The 17,958-nt window shown below is 44.9% G+C and overlaps 2 protein-coding genes across 12 annotated transcripts in view; both read left to right on the top strand.

Moving 5' to 3' along the window:
- LOC135545777 (protocadherin gamma-A11-like) overlaps positions 1–17,958 on the top strand; it is a 236,390-nt gene that overhangs the window by 178,856 nt on the left and 39,576 nt on the right. The window contains exon 1 of one of the 11 annotated variants that reach the window (XM_064973657.1): positions 20–3,063. The exons of 8 other annotated variants lie outside the window; for them this stretch is intronic. In XM_064973657.1, coding sequence (XP_064829729.1) covers positions 685–3,063 — 2,379 coding nt within the window. In that variant the 5' untranslated portion in view covers positions 20–684. Of the gene's footprint in view, positions 1–19; positions 3,064–6,732; positions 9,336–9,363; positions 12,315–17,958 lie in introns of those variants that run through there. 2 more of the 11 variants (XM_064973652.1, XM_064973650.1) reach the window with 2 other exon arrangements.
- On the top strand, positions 3,549–6,113 carry LOC135545782 (protocadherin gamma-A11-like). The gene is given in 2 exon segments (XM_064973662.1): positions 3,549–5,964; positions 5,967–6,113. Coding segments are annotated over 2 exon segments (2,259 nt in total). The 5' UTR covers positions 3,549–3,761; the 3' UTR covers positions 6,023–6,113.

Raw genomic sequence — 17,958 nt, 5'->3', positions numbered from 1 at the left:
CCCCAGGAGAGGTCTGTGATATTTGAATCATTATTTTTTTCCCTAAAAAATATACGTCGTGTGATTTAAACTGTTTGAAATCAGATATGGACTTGCAAGTTTTACGGTCAGACATGTTCTTCATTCCGCTGATATGTGACCATTTCAGCACCATGGTCATGGACAGCTGAAAGAGGCTGTAAATCAGTGGGTGTCTTGTAGTTTGCCATATTAGCTTAGTTTAAATTCATACACATCTTACTGTCATGTTGGTTTACATGGTCATTAATACTTAGGCCGATATGTGTTGATATAGAATGATAGTGCTGCATTTGATCCCATGCAGATTTAAACCAGCCCAAATATCTTGTAATAATTTTCGTGTTCTGTAGTTCAGTGAATTTAACTCAGAGGGACGCTGTTGGTCAGTGTGTTACAGTTTTAGAGCACATTTGCAGCAATACCTCCCCCATCATCTCCGTACATGAGAGAGAGAAAGAGCCACACGTAGAGCGCACAGTCCGGGTTACAGAGAACACTAAGCACCGAGACACCGAGCTGAGATTCTTTTGTTCTGGAGATACGGATTATTGGTAGAACATTTTGTTATTTTCTCGGTTTACATTTGAAGGAAATATACTATTATCACAACTGATTATATGGTGTTTGTTGTGTCATGGTGAAGGGAAAATATCGGACAGGACAATGACACGGCAAGTACTGTTGTTTATCTCGGTCCTCTCTCTCAGTTCAGTACACGGGCAGGTTAGTTACTCCATTCCCGAGGAAATGGCGAAAGGCTCTTTAGTCGGTAACATCGCGCAGGATCTGGGTTTAGATATAAAAAGACTGAAATCAGGTAAAGCTCGTATTTATACTGGAGACAGTGCAGAATACATCGAGCTGAATAAAGAAAGGGGAGTTCTCCTCATCAAAGAGAGAATAGACCGTGAAGAGCTCTGCGGACAGACAACGCCTTGCGCTTTACATTTTCAGATTATTCTAGAGAACCCGATGGAATTTTTTAGTATTACGGTTGAAATAACAGATATTAATGATAATGCTCCCAGTTTCGAAAAAAATGAAATGAAATTCAAAATCAGTGAGTCTGCTGTGACAGGGGCTAAATTCTTATTAGAGAGGGCGATGGATTCTGATGTTGGCGTTAACGGCCTACAGAGCTATTCCCTTACGCAAACCGACCATTTTGCCATAAAACTAAAAGATCAGCCAGATGGAGGGAAAATGGTTGAAATGGTTCTACAGAAGCCTCTCGATCGAGAAAAAGAGGAGGAAATTTCCCTTGTATTGACAGCTACGGATGGAGGCGATTCTCAGATGTCTGGGACTGCACAGATCCATATCACTGTGCTGGACGCCAACGACAATGCCCCTGTCTTTACACAGCCAATATACAAGGCTACCATTACTGAGAATTCCCCTAAAGGATCAGTTGTAGCTGCAGTAAGCGCATTTGACGCTGATAAAGGCGCACATTCTAAGATAACATATTCAATTTCAAACACAATTGCTGATGTGCGAGACATTTTTGAAATAAATGAATTCGACGGACATTTGAAAGTAAAAGAAAATGTTGATTATGAAAAGGCCCATCACTATCAGATACATGTTCAGGCCAGTGATGACGGTGGGCTGACTGATTCGTGTAAAATAATTCTTGACGTCATTGATATAAATGACAACAAACCATCTATTAATATTATGTCCAAGACTAACGTCATAACAGAAGATTCTATACCCGGTACTGTAGTAACTATGATTAATGTACAAGACCCAGACTCAGGTGAAAATGGTCAAGTACAGTGTTCGATAAACAACAATATTCCATTTACAATTAAATCAACGACGAATAATTTCTTTACTTTAGTAACAGACAGTGACTTGGACCGAGAGAGAGCCTCTGAGTATAACATCAGTGTGACGTGCTCTGATGAGGGAGTTCCCTCGCTCTCCAGCAGCGTCACTCTCACCTTACAGATATCAGATGTGAATGACAACGCGCCTGTCTTTGAGAGGAGCTCATATGAGGCCTACATTATAGAAAACAACACACCGGGCCTCTCTATATTCACAGTGAAAGCCAGAGACGCTGACTGGAACCAGAATGCCCGTGTTTCTTATATACTGGAGGACTCATCGGTTAACGGAGGGCCCGTCTCCTCATATGTGTCCGTTAGTGCTGATAGTGGAGTCGTCCAGTCAGTGCGCTCTTTTGACTACGAGCAGATCAAGGATTTCCAGTTCCGTGTAAAAGCGCAGGATGGAGGCTCTCCTCCACTCAGTAGCAATGTGACTGTGAAAATAATGATCCAGGACCAGAACGACAACACGCCTCAGGTTCTGTATCCAGTCCAGACTAGCAGCTCTCTGGTGTCTGAAATGGTGCCTCGTTCAGCAGATGTGGGATATCTTGTCACTAAAGTGGTGGCTGTTGATGTGGACTCTGGACAGAATGCCTGGCTCTCGTATAAACTGCAGAAAGCGACAGACAGGGCGCTGTTTGAAGTGGGCTTACAGAATGGAGAAATAAGAACTATACGCCAAGTCACTGATAAAGATGCTGTGAAACAAAGGCTCACTGTTGTAGTGGAGGACAACGGACAGCCCTCTCGTTCAGCTACAGTCAATGTTAACGTGGCGGTGGCGGACAGCTTCCCTGAAGTGCTCTCGGAGTTCACTGACTTTACGCACGACAGGGAGTACAATGACAACCTGACTTTTTACTTAGTCTTGGCTTTGGCTGTAGTCTCCTTTCTCTTTATCGTATCCATCATAGCCATACTGTCAGTGAAATGCTACAGATGGAGACGCGAGCAAATGTTTTACAAATCCAATGGGAATCTCCCAGTTATTCCATACTACCCGCCCCTTTACGCAGACGTGGGAGGCACAGGAACTCTGAGACAGGTGTATAATTACGATGTGTCTGGAACGACTGACTCCAGAAAGAGTGATATGAAATACGTCAGACCTGACAGTCAGAGCATCATTAGTCTGGACGGAACACAGACACTCCCCCACGCGCATAGGGACACGCTGATCAATGACGATTCAGACAGTCAGGTGAGCATGAAAAATCGTCTCTCATACCCTCAGAATAATTATGACGTCACCGTTGTTGGTGTCATGACCTTATTCTTATTTTAACGTTAACTATAGTTATTTTGCTAGTGTTGCCTATGTTTTCTTTTGTCCAACACTGAAAGGTTGGCTTCACTCTTGACTTTCTGAAAGGTGTTTCCTATGACCTTTACCACTGACTGATTTGTGATTAAACACCATGCGTTATGGCCCAATTGTAACCATCAGTTATACACTTTAAGCCAAATAACCATCAGTTGATGTGTTGTTCTTCACAGCTCATTTATAAAGGAAAATCGTCATTGTCATCATACCTTGCGTATAGTGTGTTTTACTGCAAGATATTGGGGTTTGGATATGCTTAGGTTTTACGCATGGTTGGAGAGCACAAGTGTTTTCAATATTCTGTGTGTAGTTTACACGTATGAACTCAGAGGGCCGCTGTTGGTCAGTGTGTTGCAGTTTTGGAGCAGTTTTGCAGCAGTACCTCCCCCATCATGTCGATATATTAGAGAGAGAAAGAGCCGCACTCAGAGCGCACAGTCCGGGTTACAGAGAGCACTAAGCACCGAGACACCGTACTGAGCTTCTTTTGTTCTGGATTTTGGGCACTGAAACACATGGAATATTACCGATTTCTTAACGGATTATAACGTAGGGTGTTTTATATCCCAGAGAAAATGTCGGACAGAACAATGACACGGCAAGTACTGTTGTTTATCTCGGTCCTCTCTCTCAGTTCAGTACACGGGCAGGTTAGTTACTCCATCCCAGAGGAAATGGCGAAAGGCTCTTTAGTCGGTAACATCGCGCAGGATCTGGGTTTAGATATAAAAAGACTGAAATCAGGTAAAGCTCGTATTTATACTGGAGACAGTGCAGAATACATCGAGCTGAATAAAGAAAGGGGAGTTCTCCTCATCAAAGAGAGAATAGACCGTGAAGCGCTTTGTGAACAGACGACGCCTTGTGCACTGCATTTCCAAATTACTTTAGAAAACCCGATGGAATTATACCCGGTAACTGTAGAGATTACAGATATAAACGACAACGTTCCCACTTTTCAAAAGACTGAGCGACGTTTGGAAATCAGCGAGTCAGCTGTGACTGGATCGAAATTTATGTTAGAGAAAGCAGTGGATCCAGACATTGGTTTAAATGGCCTCCAAAGCTACTCACTGAAACACGCTGATCATTTTGTTCTGAAATTGCATAGTCAGGCAGACGGGAGTAAAAAGGTTGAGATGGTTTTACAGAAACCTCTCGACCGAGAGAAACAGGAGCATATGTCTCTGTTGTTGACTGCTCTGGATGGAGGGGAGCCTCTGCTATCAGGGACAATGGAGATACACGTCACAGTGCTGGATGCAAACGACAATGCGCCCGTTTTTACCAAACCAGTGTATAAGGCAACAATAAGTGAGAATTCACAAAAAGGAACGTTTGTCACGACAGTTAGTGCGTCTGATGCAGATAAAGGCACAAATGGAGAAGTGTCTTACGTGATTGCAAATAGCATGAACCGTCTTTCAACGTTATTCCACATAAATGAAGATGGTCATTTGATATTAGATGGACAAGTTGATTATGAAAAATTCAGAAGTTATCAGATTGATATAGAAGCCATAGATAATGGTGGCCTCTCGGACTCAAGTAAAATAATAATTGATGTCAGTGACGTAAATGACAATAGTCCTCTAATCAATTTGATTTCCAAATCCGGTATCATACCAGAGGATTCCCATCCTAACACAGTAGTAGCTATGATGAGTGTAAACGACCCTGATTCTGAGAGTAATGGTAAAGTTAACTGTGGCATGAATGAGAACATCCCTTTCACCATTACATCTACATCTAATGGATTCTATAGTCTAGTAACTGATAGTGGCTTGGACCGAGAGAGAGCGTCTGAATATAACATCAGTGTGACGTGCTCTGATGAGGGAGTTCCCTCGCTCTCCAGCAGCGTCACTCTCACCTTACAGATATCAGATGTGAATGACAACGCGCCTGTCTTTGAGAGGAGCTCATATGAGGCTTATATTATAGAAAACAACACACCGGGCCTCTCTATATTCACAGTGAAAGCCAGAGACGCTGACTGGAACCAGAATGCCCGTGTTTCTTACATACTGGAGGACTCCTCCGTTAACGGAGTGTCCGTCTCCTCATATGTGTCCGTTAGTGCTGACAGTGGAGTCGTCCAGTCAGTGCGCTCTTTTGACTACGAGCAGATCAAGGATTTCCAGTTCCGTGTAAAAGCGCAGGATGGAGGCTCTCCTCCTCTCAGTAGCAATGTGACTGTGAAAATAATGATCCAGGACCAGAATGACAACACGCCTCAGGTTCTGTATCCAGTCCAGACAAGCAGCTCTCTGGTGGCTGAAATGGTGCCTCGTTCAGCAGATGTGGGATATCTTGTCACTAAAGTGGTGGCTGTTGATGTGGACTCTGGACAGAATGCCTGGCTCTCGTATAAACTGCAGAAAGCGACAGACAGGGCGCTGTTTGAAGTGGGCTTACAGAATGGAGAAATAAGAACTATACGCCAAGTCAATGATAAAGATTCTGTGAAACAAAGGCTCGCTGTTGTAGTGGAGGACAACGGGCAGCCCTCTCGTTCAGCTACAGTCAATGTTAACGTGGCGGTGGCGGACAGCTTCCCTGAAGTGCTCTCGGAGTTCACTGACTTTACTCACGACAAGGAGTACAATGACAACCTGACTTTTTACTTAGTCTTGGCTTTGGCTGTAGTCTCATTTCTGTTCATCACATGTTTAGTGGTTATTATATCAGTGAAAATATACAGATGGAGACAGTCTCGCGTCCTCTATCATTCCAGTCTCCCGGTTATTCCGTATTATCCACCGCGTTACGCAGACACCTTGGGGACAGGAACTCTACAGCACGTGTACAATTACGAGGTGTGCAGGACGACTGACTCCAGAAAGAGTGACTGTAAGTTCGTCAGACCCTGTAGTCAGAACGTACTGATAATGGACCCCAGTTCTACAGGGACGATGCAGCGGATGCAGAGTGAAATGAACATCCTGGATGAATCAGACTCCCCCCTAGAGGTTTGTTATAGTTGAATCATTCATTTTCTTCCAAAAAATATATTTGTATGGGTAATGCATTTAACTGTGTAACATCGAGTCTTTAAATTTGGAAACTTTCCATGTTCAGAAATTCGATACGCTTTTTCAATTTGGTAAATTCAGGCTTTGTCGCAGAGTACCTGTAACAGAATGAAGGGTGAATCATCGTTGTCAAGATCATGATGACTTTTTGCATAAATAAATACATTCATAAGTCGAAAGCACACTACCATACGTCAGATTTTAGAAATGTGTGTTCTGTCGTGATGTAGGCTATGATAAGGCAACGTGTGTCTTGTTTGAGATTACTTGTCAACATCCTGTGGCATCTACGTTTACAATTGTCCTAAATGTGTTGATATATCTTATGTTGTGTATAGAATGGCAGAGCTAATATTTTTCCTTTGGAAACTTAAACCTTCCCAAATATGTTGGAATGTGTTTATTTTTTAAGTATCTGTTGTTCCGTATATTGAACTCAGAGGGACGCTGTTGGTCAGTGTGTTGCAGTTTTAGAGCGGTTTTGCAGCAGTACCTCCCCCATCATCTCGCTATATGAGAGAGAGACAGAGCCGCACGCAGAGCGCACAGTCCTGGTTACAGAGAACACTAAGCACAGAAACACAGAGCTGAGATTCTTTTGTTCCGGAATTACCGATTATTGACAGAACATTTTTTTTATTTTCTGGATTAAATTTGAAGGAATTTAGCAAATTACTGAACGGATTCTATGGTGTTTGTTGCGTCATGGCGCAGGGGGAAATTTCGGGCAGAACAATGACACGGCAAGTACTGTTGTTTATCTCGGTCCTCTCTCTCAGTTCAGTACACGGGCAGGTCAGTTACTCCATTACCGAGGAAATGGCGAAAGGCTCTTTAGTTGGTAACATAGCGCAGGATTTGGGTTTAGATATCAAACGATTGAAATCAGGTAAAGCTCGAATACACGTTGGAAATAGCGCAGAATACATCGAGTTGGATAAAGACAGGGGAGTTCTTCTTATCAAAGAGATAATAGACCGTGAAGCGCTATGCAGACAGACAACGCCTTGCGCACTGCATTTTCAAATTATTCTGGAGAATCCAATAGAATTTTATCGCGTCACAATTGAGATTATTGATATCAATGATAATGCGCCTGTTTTCCAAAAAGATTCAATGAAATTTGAAATAAGTGAGTCAGCTGTGACTGGAGCTAAATTTGTGCTGGAGAGAGCTTTTGATTCTGATATAGGAGCAAATGGACTCCAAAGCTACTCCCTTAATCCAACTGATAATTTCAGTCTAAAATTACATGGTCAAACTGATGGAAGCAAAAAGGTAGAGATGGTTTTACAGAAGCCTTTAGATCGAGAGAAACAGGAGCAGATGTCTTTAGTTTTAACTGCCCTCGATGGAGGAGACCCTCAGATGTCTGGAACAGTGCAGATTCATGTCAATGTGTTGGATGCAAACGACAATGCTCCGGTTTTTACGCAGGCAGTATATACGGCGAGTGTTGTAGAGAACTCACAGAAGGGTACTTTATTAACTACAGTTAGAGCCACCGACATAGATCATGGATCAAATGGTTTAGTCACATATTCTATATCAAGCAGCACATTTGGTATTTTGGACCTATTCCAAATAGACGAGAGTAATGGCGAAGTGCGTTTGATGGGCAAGGTCGACTATGAAAGCGATAAACATTATCAGATTGATGTAGAAGCAAAAGATAAAGGAGGTCTTTCCGATTCCAGTAAATTAGTTGTCGACATCGTGGACGTCAACGATAACAGCCCTTTGATTGATATGATGTCCACATCTAAATCGATACCAGAAAATTCCCCTTTTCAGACAGTCATATCTGTAATGAGCGTCCACGACCCAGACTCTGATAATAACGGAGTGGTGAATTGTGTTTTAACGCAAAATATGCCTTTTACCATTAAATCTACATCCACTGGCTTCTATAGTCTAGTAACTGACAGTGACTTGGATCGAGAAAGAGCATTTGAATATAACATCATTGTGACGTGCTCTGATGAGGGAGTTCCCTCGCTCTCCAGCATTGTCACTCTCACCTTACAGATATCAGATGTGAATGACAACGCGCCTGTCTTTGAGAGGAGCTCATATGAGGCCTACATTATAGAAAACAACACACCGGGCATCTCTATATTCACAGTGAAAGCCAGAGACGCTGACTGGAACCAGAATGCCCGTGTTTCTTACATACTGGAGGACTCCTCCGTTAACGGAGTGCCCGTCTCCTCATATGTGTCCGTTAGTGCTGATAGTGGAGTCGTCCAGTCAGTGCGCTCTTTTGACTACGAGCAGATCAAGGATTTCCAGTTCCGCGTAAAAGCGCAGGATGGAGGCTCTCCTCCTCTCAGTAGCAATGTGACTGTGAAAATAATGATCCAGGACCAGAATGACAACACGCCTCAGGTTCTGTACCCAGTCCAGACTAGCAGCTCTCTGGTGGCTGAAATGGTGCCTCGTTCAGCAGATGTGGGATATCTTGTCACTAAAGTGGTGGCTGTTGATGTGGACTCTGGACAGAATGCCTGGCTCTCGTATAAACTGCAGAAAGCGACAGACAGGGCGCTGTTTGAAGTGGGCTTACAGAATGGAGAAATAAGAACTATACGCCAAGTCAATGATAAAGATTCTGTGAAACAAAGGCTCACTGTTGTAGTGGAGGACAACGGGCAGCCCTCTCGTTCAGCTACAGTCAATGTTAACGTGGCGGTGGCGGACAGCTTCCCCGAAGTGCTCTCGGAGTTCACTGACTTTACGCACGACAAGGAGTACAATGACAACCTGACTTTTTACTTAGTCTTGGCTTTAGCTGTAGTCTCATTTCTCTTTATCGTATCCATCATAGCCATACTGTCAGTGAAATGCTACAGATGGAGACGCGAGCAAATGTTTTACAAATCCAATGGGAATCTCCCAGTTATTCCGTATTACCCGCCCCTTTACGCAGACGTGGGAGGCACAGGGACTCTGAGACAGGTGTATAATTACGATGTGTGTGGAACGACTGACTCCAGAAAGAGTGATATGAAATACGTCAGATCTGACAGTCAGAGCATCATTAGTCTGGACGGAACACAGACACTCCCCCACGCGCAGAGGGACATGCTGATCAATGACGATGGAGAAAACCAGGTGAGAACAAAGTGGCTACGTCAACAGCATATAGGTTTTCGTTGTCAAGAGCTGTAGTTTGGGTTATAAATCTCGTTCGATTTCAAAGCAAGGTTATACATTTCATGTGCTGTTACCATTTCATCCGATTTTTCTTAGCCTATTAAAACAAGACAGTATCAAACAAAACGTATGGTATTGGGTTTTTGACGTTTGTGGTGGTTTGGACATTTCACATTTGATCATTTCATTTCTGCCTCATGAATCGAATCTCAAACATCGACAATTTATGGCAACCAAATATTTGTGCAGATATTTGTGCAATATTTATTCAGGGCTCTAAGGGCCGCTGTTGGTTAGTGTCAGTATATATACGTCTCAGATAGTCGACCCTCCCTCTCTTCTTTGCGTCACAAGCTGCGCAGATGACTCAACTTCTGTAAAATCAGAACTTGTCTCCTAAAAGAGCCCACACAATCGTTGGGACGTGTTGGTGACGCACTATTCATTATTGTGGAGCCATTCGTTTTTGTATTGTTTTTTTCTGTCAGACTGAGTAGTCTGAAGATGGACGATCTTTGTTGTCATGGCGTGGGGCGGACCAGCTCGCGGATATGGACATGGAAGACATGGGTCATGCTGTTTGTCTGTCTCTGTGGTGCAAGGGTAGCGCGCGCCCAGGTCCGTTATTCCATCGCGGAGGAGATGGCGAAGGGCTCACTCGTGGGGAATATCGTACAGGATCTGGGTTTGGATGTAAAAAAGTTGAATTCTGGTCGAGCGCGGATCTTTACTGAGGACAGCAGTGAGTGCATCGGTCTGGATGTTGATAAAGGAACGCTTGTGGTGAAAGAAAGGATAGACAGAGAGGAGCTGTGCGGCCAAGTATCTCCCTGCTCTCTGCATTTTCAGATCATCGTTGAAAATCCGATGGAGCTCTATCGAATTGATGTGGAAATATTAGATATTAACGACAATGCCCCTGCTTTTGCTAAAAAGGAAATGAATTTCCAAATAAGTGAATCTGCGGCTCCTGGGACTCGCTTTTCACTCGACGGTGCAAAAGATCCCGATGTGGCTCTAAATACTCTCCAAACATACCAACTAAATCCTACGGATCATTTTCAATTGAAACCCCTATCTCGCTCTGATGGAACGAAATACGTGGAAATGGTTCTGCAGAGCGCACTTGATAGAGAAAAACAGGAAGAGCATAAACTAATATTAACTGCTTATGATGGCGGGACCCCCCAGAAATCTGGCTCTGTCAAAATCAATGTTGTTGTCTTAGATGCAAACGACAATGCCCCTGTATTTGGCCAGTCACTGTATAGGGTGGTCGTGGCAGAAAATGCGTCAAAGGGAACGATTGTCTTGACAGTGAGCGCCACTGATGCAGACCAGGAAACAAATGGAGAGGTGATGTATTCCTTTTCTCAAAATACAGAGGGTGCTTCAGTTCTATTCAATATAGACGCCCATACTGGTGAGATTATCATAAGTGGTCTGTTAGATTTCGAACAATGTAGGCATTATGAACTAGATGTAGAGGCGACAGACAACGGGGGGTTAACAGATACTAGTAAAGTGCTTATTGAAATTACTGACATTAACGACAATGCACCCGTGATTAGCATAATTTCATTCTCCAACCCTATTCCCGAGGACTCTGCCCCGGAGACGGTCATAGCCATGCTCAATATCAAAGATTCAGACTCAGGTAAAAACGGTCAGGTGAAGTGTTCTATTAGTCCAGATTTACCTTTCCGCATAAAGTCATCCTCTTCCAATTTCTACAGTTTAGTGTCAGACCAGGCTTTGGACCGTGAAACTGTGTCCGAATATGACGTAACAATAACAGCCACAGATGAAGGGTCGCCATCTTTTTCCACGAATAAGACAGTAACACTGAAAATATCCGATGTGAATGACAACGCCCCCCTGTTTACACGACAATCATACACCGCTTGCGTTATTGAGAATAACTTACCTGGAATGTCAATATTTTCAGTCCAGGCCAGCGACAAAGACTTTGGCAACAACGCGCGTATTTCATATTTGCTTGGTGATAATCAAGTGAATGGAGTGTCGGCGTCTGCGTTCATTTCAGTAAATGCAGAGAGTGGGGAGATTTTTGCTGTGCGTTCTTTCGACTATGAGCAAATAAAAGAGTTCCAAATTCGCGTAAAAGCGCAAGATGGAGGCTCCCCTCCTCTCAGTAGCAATGTGACTGTGAAAATAATGATTCAGGACCAGAACGACAACGCGCCTCAGGTTCTGTATCCACTCCAGACAAGCAGCTCTCTGGTGGCTGAAATGGTGCCTCGTTCAGCAGATGTGGGATATCTTGTCACTAAAGTGGTGGCTGTTGATGTCGACTCTGGACAGAATGCCTGGCTCTCGTATAAACTGCAGAAAGCGACAGACAGGGCGCTGTTTGAAGTGGGCTTACAGAATGGAGAAATAAGAACTATACGCCAAGTCAATGATAAAGATTCTGTGAAACAAAGGCTCGCTGTTGTAGTGGAGGACAACGGGCAGCCCTCTCGTTCAGCTACAGTCAATGTTAACGTGGCGGTGGCGGACAGCTTCCCTGAAGTGCTCTCGGAGTTCACTGACTTTACGCACGACAAGGAGTACAATGACAACCTGACTTTTTACTTAGTCTTGGCTTTAGCTGTAGTCTCATTTCTCTTTATCGTATCCATCATAGCCATACTGTCAGTGAAATGCTACAGATGGAGACGGGAGCAAATGTTTTATAAATCCAATGGGAATCTCCCAGTTATTCCCTGTTACCCGCCCCTTTACGCAGACGTAGGAGGCACAGGGACTCTGAGACAGGTGTATAATTACGATATGTCTGGAACGACTGACTCCAGAAAGAGTGATATGAAATACGTCAGACCTGACAGTCAGAGCATCATTAGTCTGGACGGAACACAGACACTCCCCCACGCGCAGAGAGACAAACTGATCATTGATGATTCAGACAATCAGGTAAGCATGCATTATCGACTGTAACCTATATAATTACATTGTAACAATCTAGAACAAGTAATTAGGCCTTACATAGCAAATACTTACCAATTTGACACTCGCCTTCTTTGCCGTGGCTTTAGCAGTGGTACATGCTATGTACCTGTCATCAGGCAATCACATTTCAATATACTCATTCTGGAATAAGGCCTATGTTATTAATATAGGTTATTAAAGTGTTGCCAAAGACGGCCCTGTGAAACACAGCAGTGAACCTGTATGAAATCATCTTATGGAATGCATTCAGGGACAAAGAGAGCAGTGCTGCTGAAGGCTACAGAGAAACACAAAGGAAGGGCTGGGCTTGACGAGACTGGACTGGGCTGGACTAGACGAGACTGGGCTGGACTAGACTAGACGAGACTGGGCTGGACTGGGCTGGACTAGACGAGACTGGGCTGGACTGGACTAGACGAGACTGGGCTGGACTAGACGAGACTGGACTAGACGAGACTGGGCTGGACTAGACGAGACTGGGCTGGACTAGACGAGACTGGGCTGGACTAGACGAGACTGGGCTGGACTAGACGAGACTGGACTGGACTAGACGAGACTGGGCTGGACTAGACGAGACTGGGCTGGACTAGACGAGACTGGGCTGGACTAGACGAGACTGGGCTGGACTAGACGAGACTGGGCTGGACTGGGCTGGACTAGACGAGACTGGACTGGACGAGACTGGGCTGGACTGGACGAGACTGGGCTGGACTAGACTGGGCTGGACTAGACGAGACTGGACTGGACTGGGCTGGACTAGACGAGACTGGGCTGGACTGGGCTGGACTAGACGAGACTGGGCTGGACTGGGCTGGACTAGACGAGACTGGGCTGGACTGGGCTGGACTAGACTAGACGAGACTGGGCTGGGCTGGACTGGACTAGACGAGACTGGACTGGACTGGACGAGACTTGGCTGGACTGGACTAGACAAGACTGGACTGGGCTGGACTGGACTAGACGAGACTGGGCTGGACTAGACGAGACTGGGCTGGACTGGACTAGACGAGACTGGGCTGGACTGGACTAGATGAGACTGGACTGGGCTGGGCTGGACTAGACGAGACTGGACTAGACGAGACTGGACTGGGATGGACTGGGCTGGGCTGGACTAGACGAGACTGGGCTGGGCTGGAATTGACGAGACTGGGCTGGACTAGACGAGGCTGGGCTGGGCTGTACTGGGCAGGACTAGACGAGACTGGGCTGGACTAGATGGGACTGGGCTGGACTAGGGCCTGCAGAGGGTTTTTTCTCTCACGCACACACACTGCACTATTTTTAACACCGACCTAAATTCCTGTCTCTCACACGCTGCTGTTACTGTATGTTCCTGACTTTGAACCATATATATACAGAGAGCAAGAGATGAGATAGATAGAGAGGAGAGGAGATTGAGGAGTGGTAGAGAGGAATTGGACTGAAAGAGGTGGGAAATGTGTTGGAGAGAAGGATGAGGATGGGGAGAGGCAGTAGCAGGGAGCCAGAGAGAGAGAGGGAGGGTGTGGGGGAGGGGAAGAGATGTGTTGTAGCTGGCCTCATCCACCGTTCATGCGCAGCAACACTGCGTTAGTGATGCACGGCAGCCATTTTGCACCACAAGCTGCAGTGTTTGCAGAGAAATAGGCTCCTCATCACCTCTAAGGTAGAAAGGGATGGATAAACAACTATAAATAATTGAGTGTGGATATAAATGAGGCAGGGCTCGATACAGGGAAAGATAGAATCAGGGAGAGATAGAAGCAGGGAAAGATAGATGCAGGGAAAGATAGAAACAGGGAAAGATAGATGCAGGGAAAGAAAGAGGGAGGGAGAAAGAAAGAAAATGTCAGTATATGACATCCAGTTAAAAATATAAGAGCAAACTGATAGAGATACAGAGAAAGTTGAGTAGACTACTGTGTTGAAACGAGAGAGTGACAGAGGGACAGATGAGTAAACTGCTGTGTTGAAACGACAGAGGGACAGATGAGTAAACTACTGTGTTGAAACGACAGAGGGACAGATGAGTAAACTACTGTGTTGAAACGAGAGAGCGACAGAGGGACAGATGAGTAAACTACTGTGTTGAAATGAGTGACAGAGGGACAGATGAGTAAACTACTGTGCTGAAAGGAGAGAGACAGAGAGACAGATGAGTATACTACTGTGTTGAAAGGAGAGAGACAGAGAGACAGATGAGTATACTACTGTGCTGAAAGGAGAGAGACAGAGGGACAGATGAGTAAACTACTGTGTTGAAAGGAGAGAGACAGAGAGACAGATGAGTAAACTACTGTGCTGAAAGGAGAGAGACAGAGGGACAGATGAGTAAACTACTGTGTTGAAAGAGAGAGAGACAGATGAGTAAACTACTGTGTTGAAAGGAGAGTGAGAGACAGATGAGTAAACTGTGCTAGATTCCTCTATATGATGCTAGTATAGTGACATGTTGTTTGTATCACTGAGGAGAGCTCCTCAATCCCTCTTTCTCCTCCCTCACCACAGACATCATAAAGGGGTCATTAGAGCTCCATGGCCCACAGGCCTCCATGTGTACTGGGTAACACACACACATAAGGAGGAAATGCCCTCCATATGTCTCTCACATGCAGCCCATAATACTAATCCCACACACCAGGCCACTGCCACACACAGCAAGTCACCAGGCCAAGCGATTGGAAACACTCTTTTCATGGCACTTCGATACCGAAGGGACTTTTTTGTAGCAGGTTAGGAGAATTAACATAGCAGGTTAGGAGACTGAGGTTAAGATTAGGAAAGGGGTTAGGGATAGCGAAAATGCTCTCCTAACCTGCCACGAAAATCACTTTGTATCGAAGTGGCGTGAAAAGAGTGTGTCCCGTCAACTAATAGGTTACCTCATAAAATAGGTGATGGTCACACTCTTTTTCACAACGTGGTGATCCTATTGTATGTCAATGTTGTTAAATTCTAGTAAGGTGGTCATGATGCTGGCTTTATTGTATGGGGGGACATAGTGTCTAATGCTAGAGGTGGTGTAGTTTCAGTCGGTGTCTGTAGATGGAGAGTGTGGCCCTGGCATAGACAGCAGGCTGTCTGTTTGTGTACATACTGCACAGGCATTTTGTATGTGTTTGTGTTGAATGTTTCTGTGTAGATGAGTAGCACATGCCTCATAAACATCTGACATGACACAAAAACGCTTGAGGTTTTATGGAGGAAACCTCTGTCCCTCTGGAAATAGTCTATCATCATTATCACCCCACATCTGTGTCCGTTTTACCCATTTAAACCACTTTTTAACCACTAAACCCTGGTTCTCAGGCTTGTCAGCGAGGAAGGCTTTTACTATGGACCATAAACCCTTGAACTCAGTGTCTCTGTGGGGGACAGACCCCACCGACCCATACACCCCTCGGTCTAGCCCTGAATGGTCCAGTCCTGTGTATAGATGTGGATGGTGTGTGGGTGACCCTTGGATATGACTTCTCGCTTCTGGTTCAGATCCCCACTTGGATTACATTTGAACTGTAGAACAGTGGTTTGCTGACAAATGTCAAGGCTGTAGTCCTCTGGAGCAGAATTTAGCAGTCCCCTGCCTTGGCAGCCATTTTGGATCACACCATGAGCCGAGGCGCTGTAGTTTCTAGACCTTGTGACTGTCCACATTGATATGGGAAGAAACTGCTTTCCCACAGCTGTTGTTAATACCGTACTTCCTTCCTCAATGGCCCAGTCATCTGGTGAGCAGCTGTTTCTCTACAGTGTGTTGCTCTGTCTGAAGATTAACATTGAACTTTGAGCAGTATTTGAGCATGGTTGCTGTGTATGGTGATCAGGATGCATTGAGCTGTGTGTGTGTGTGCTGTGCATGCCTGTGTTTGTGTGTGCCTGCTTGCTTCTTATCTAGCCTTCTGGAAAGTGGGGTTAGAAGTTCTGATTCTCACATATATGATTCCTCTGCTCCCCCTGCACCATTAAGATCCTTGATTAGATATCAGGGATATCTGGATGATTTGTTAGTGACTTTATCCTCTCTCTCACACTCCTGCACACACTCAAATATTCTGCTAAGGGGAGTTGAGACCACACTCACAGTTTGTCAGCTCTATCCATAAGTCTGTGTAGTGACTGTGTGTGATCTGATGTAAGTACAGAGAAGTGGGAACATGTCGTGTACGTTTTCTTTAATCATCCTTCCTTGTGGAATCACTCCAACAGTAAGCTGTCATCTCAGTTCATGGTTTTGAGGATGGAGGGAGGCAACTCTGCTTCTACTGACATGTACCCCTGAATCTTATCATCGTTACCCTCAGTCTATTTCAGTCATGACAGTAAACCGTCAGGCTCTCAGCTGTGGTGATCTGATGTTCTGTTTTCTCTGGCCTGGTAGTAAGAATGTCCTGTTTCCCTGCAGTGTCCTACAGCCCTTCAATCCTACAGGCCAAGGGGCACATTCTTACAGTCCCAGGCTGTCTCAATAGTCTACAGCCAAAGGTTCCATTGCCTCTCTACATTAAATGGACAATAATTTGAATGAAAATGGGGCCATGTTGTGTACGTGCATTCAGTTTGCAGGCCTGAAGAGAAGAGAGGCAGTCTCTCACTGTCTCAGGTGCTCAAAGCAGTCATTGGCATTATGATTATTCACCTGGCCTGACCCTTTGAGCAATGTGCAGGGAATTGGGCACACACACACACACACACACACACACACACACACACAAAGTGTACAAAACATTATGAACACCTGCTCCATCCATGACGTAGACTGACCAGGTGAAAGTTCTGATCCCTTATTGATCATCTGTTTAAGCCACTTCAATCAGTGTTGATGAAGGGGAGGGGATGGGTTAAAGAAGGATTTTAAGCCTTGAGGCAATTGAGACATGGATTGTGTATGTGTGCCATTCACAGTGTGAAAGGGCAAGACAATATTATTAAGTGTATTTGAACAGGGTATGGTAGTAGGTGCCAGGCACACTGGTTTGAGTGTGTCAAGAACTGCAACACTGCTGGGTTTTTCACTCTCAACAGTTTTCCGTGTGTATCAAGAATGGTCCAACACCCAAAGGACAGCCAGCCAACTTGACACAACCGTGGGAAGCATTGGAGTCAACATGGGCCAGCATCCCTGTGGAACGCTTTCGACACCTTTGTAGAGTTCATTCCCCGACAAATTGAGTCTGTTCTGAGGGCAAAAGGGGGTGCAACTCAAGATTAGGAAGGTGTTCTTAATGTTTTGTACACTCAGTGTATATGAAGGACGGCATTCACCTGTTATTACTCTTAGGTCCAGGTCTTCTTGTAAGCCCCAGACTGAGTTGTGTGTTATCTGTGTTACTGTTCCAGTAGTGATGCCCAGTGATTCTGGACTCGCTGCTTCTCTGGAAAGGATCATACCAGAGACTATACAGACGGCGTGTAACAGCAAGTCTCAGACAGAATTGTATTGTACGTCACATACTGTTACACGCCGTCTGAGTCACAGACACACAGACACAGACACACAGACACACACACACACACACACACACACACACACACACACACACACACACACACACACACACACACACACACACACACACACACACACACACACACACACACACACACACACACACACACACACACACACACA

The sequence above is a fragment of the Oncorhynchus masou genome, chromosome 9, assembly GCF_036934945.1.
Source record: "Oncorhynchus masou masou isolate Uvic2021 chromosome 9, UVic_Omas_1.1, whole genome shotgun sequence".
NCBI classification, from domain to species: Eukaryota; Metazoa; Chordata; class Actinopteri; order Salmoniformes; family Salmonidae; genus Oncorhynchus; species Oncorhynchus masou.
The sequence above is the reverse complement of the archived record's forward strand: the minus strand, read 5'-3'. Positions and strand labels throughout refer to the sequence as shown.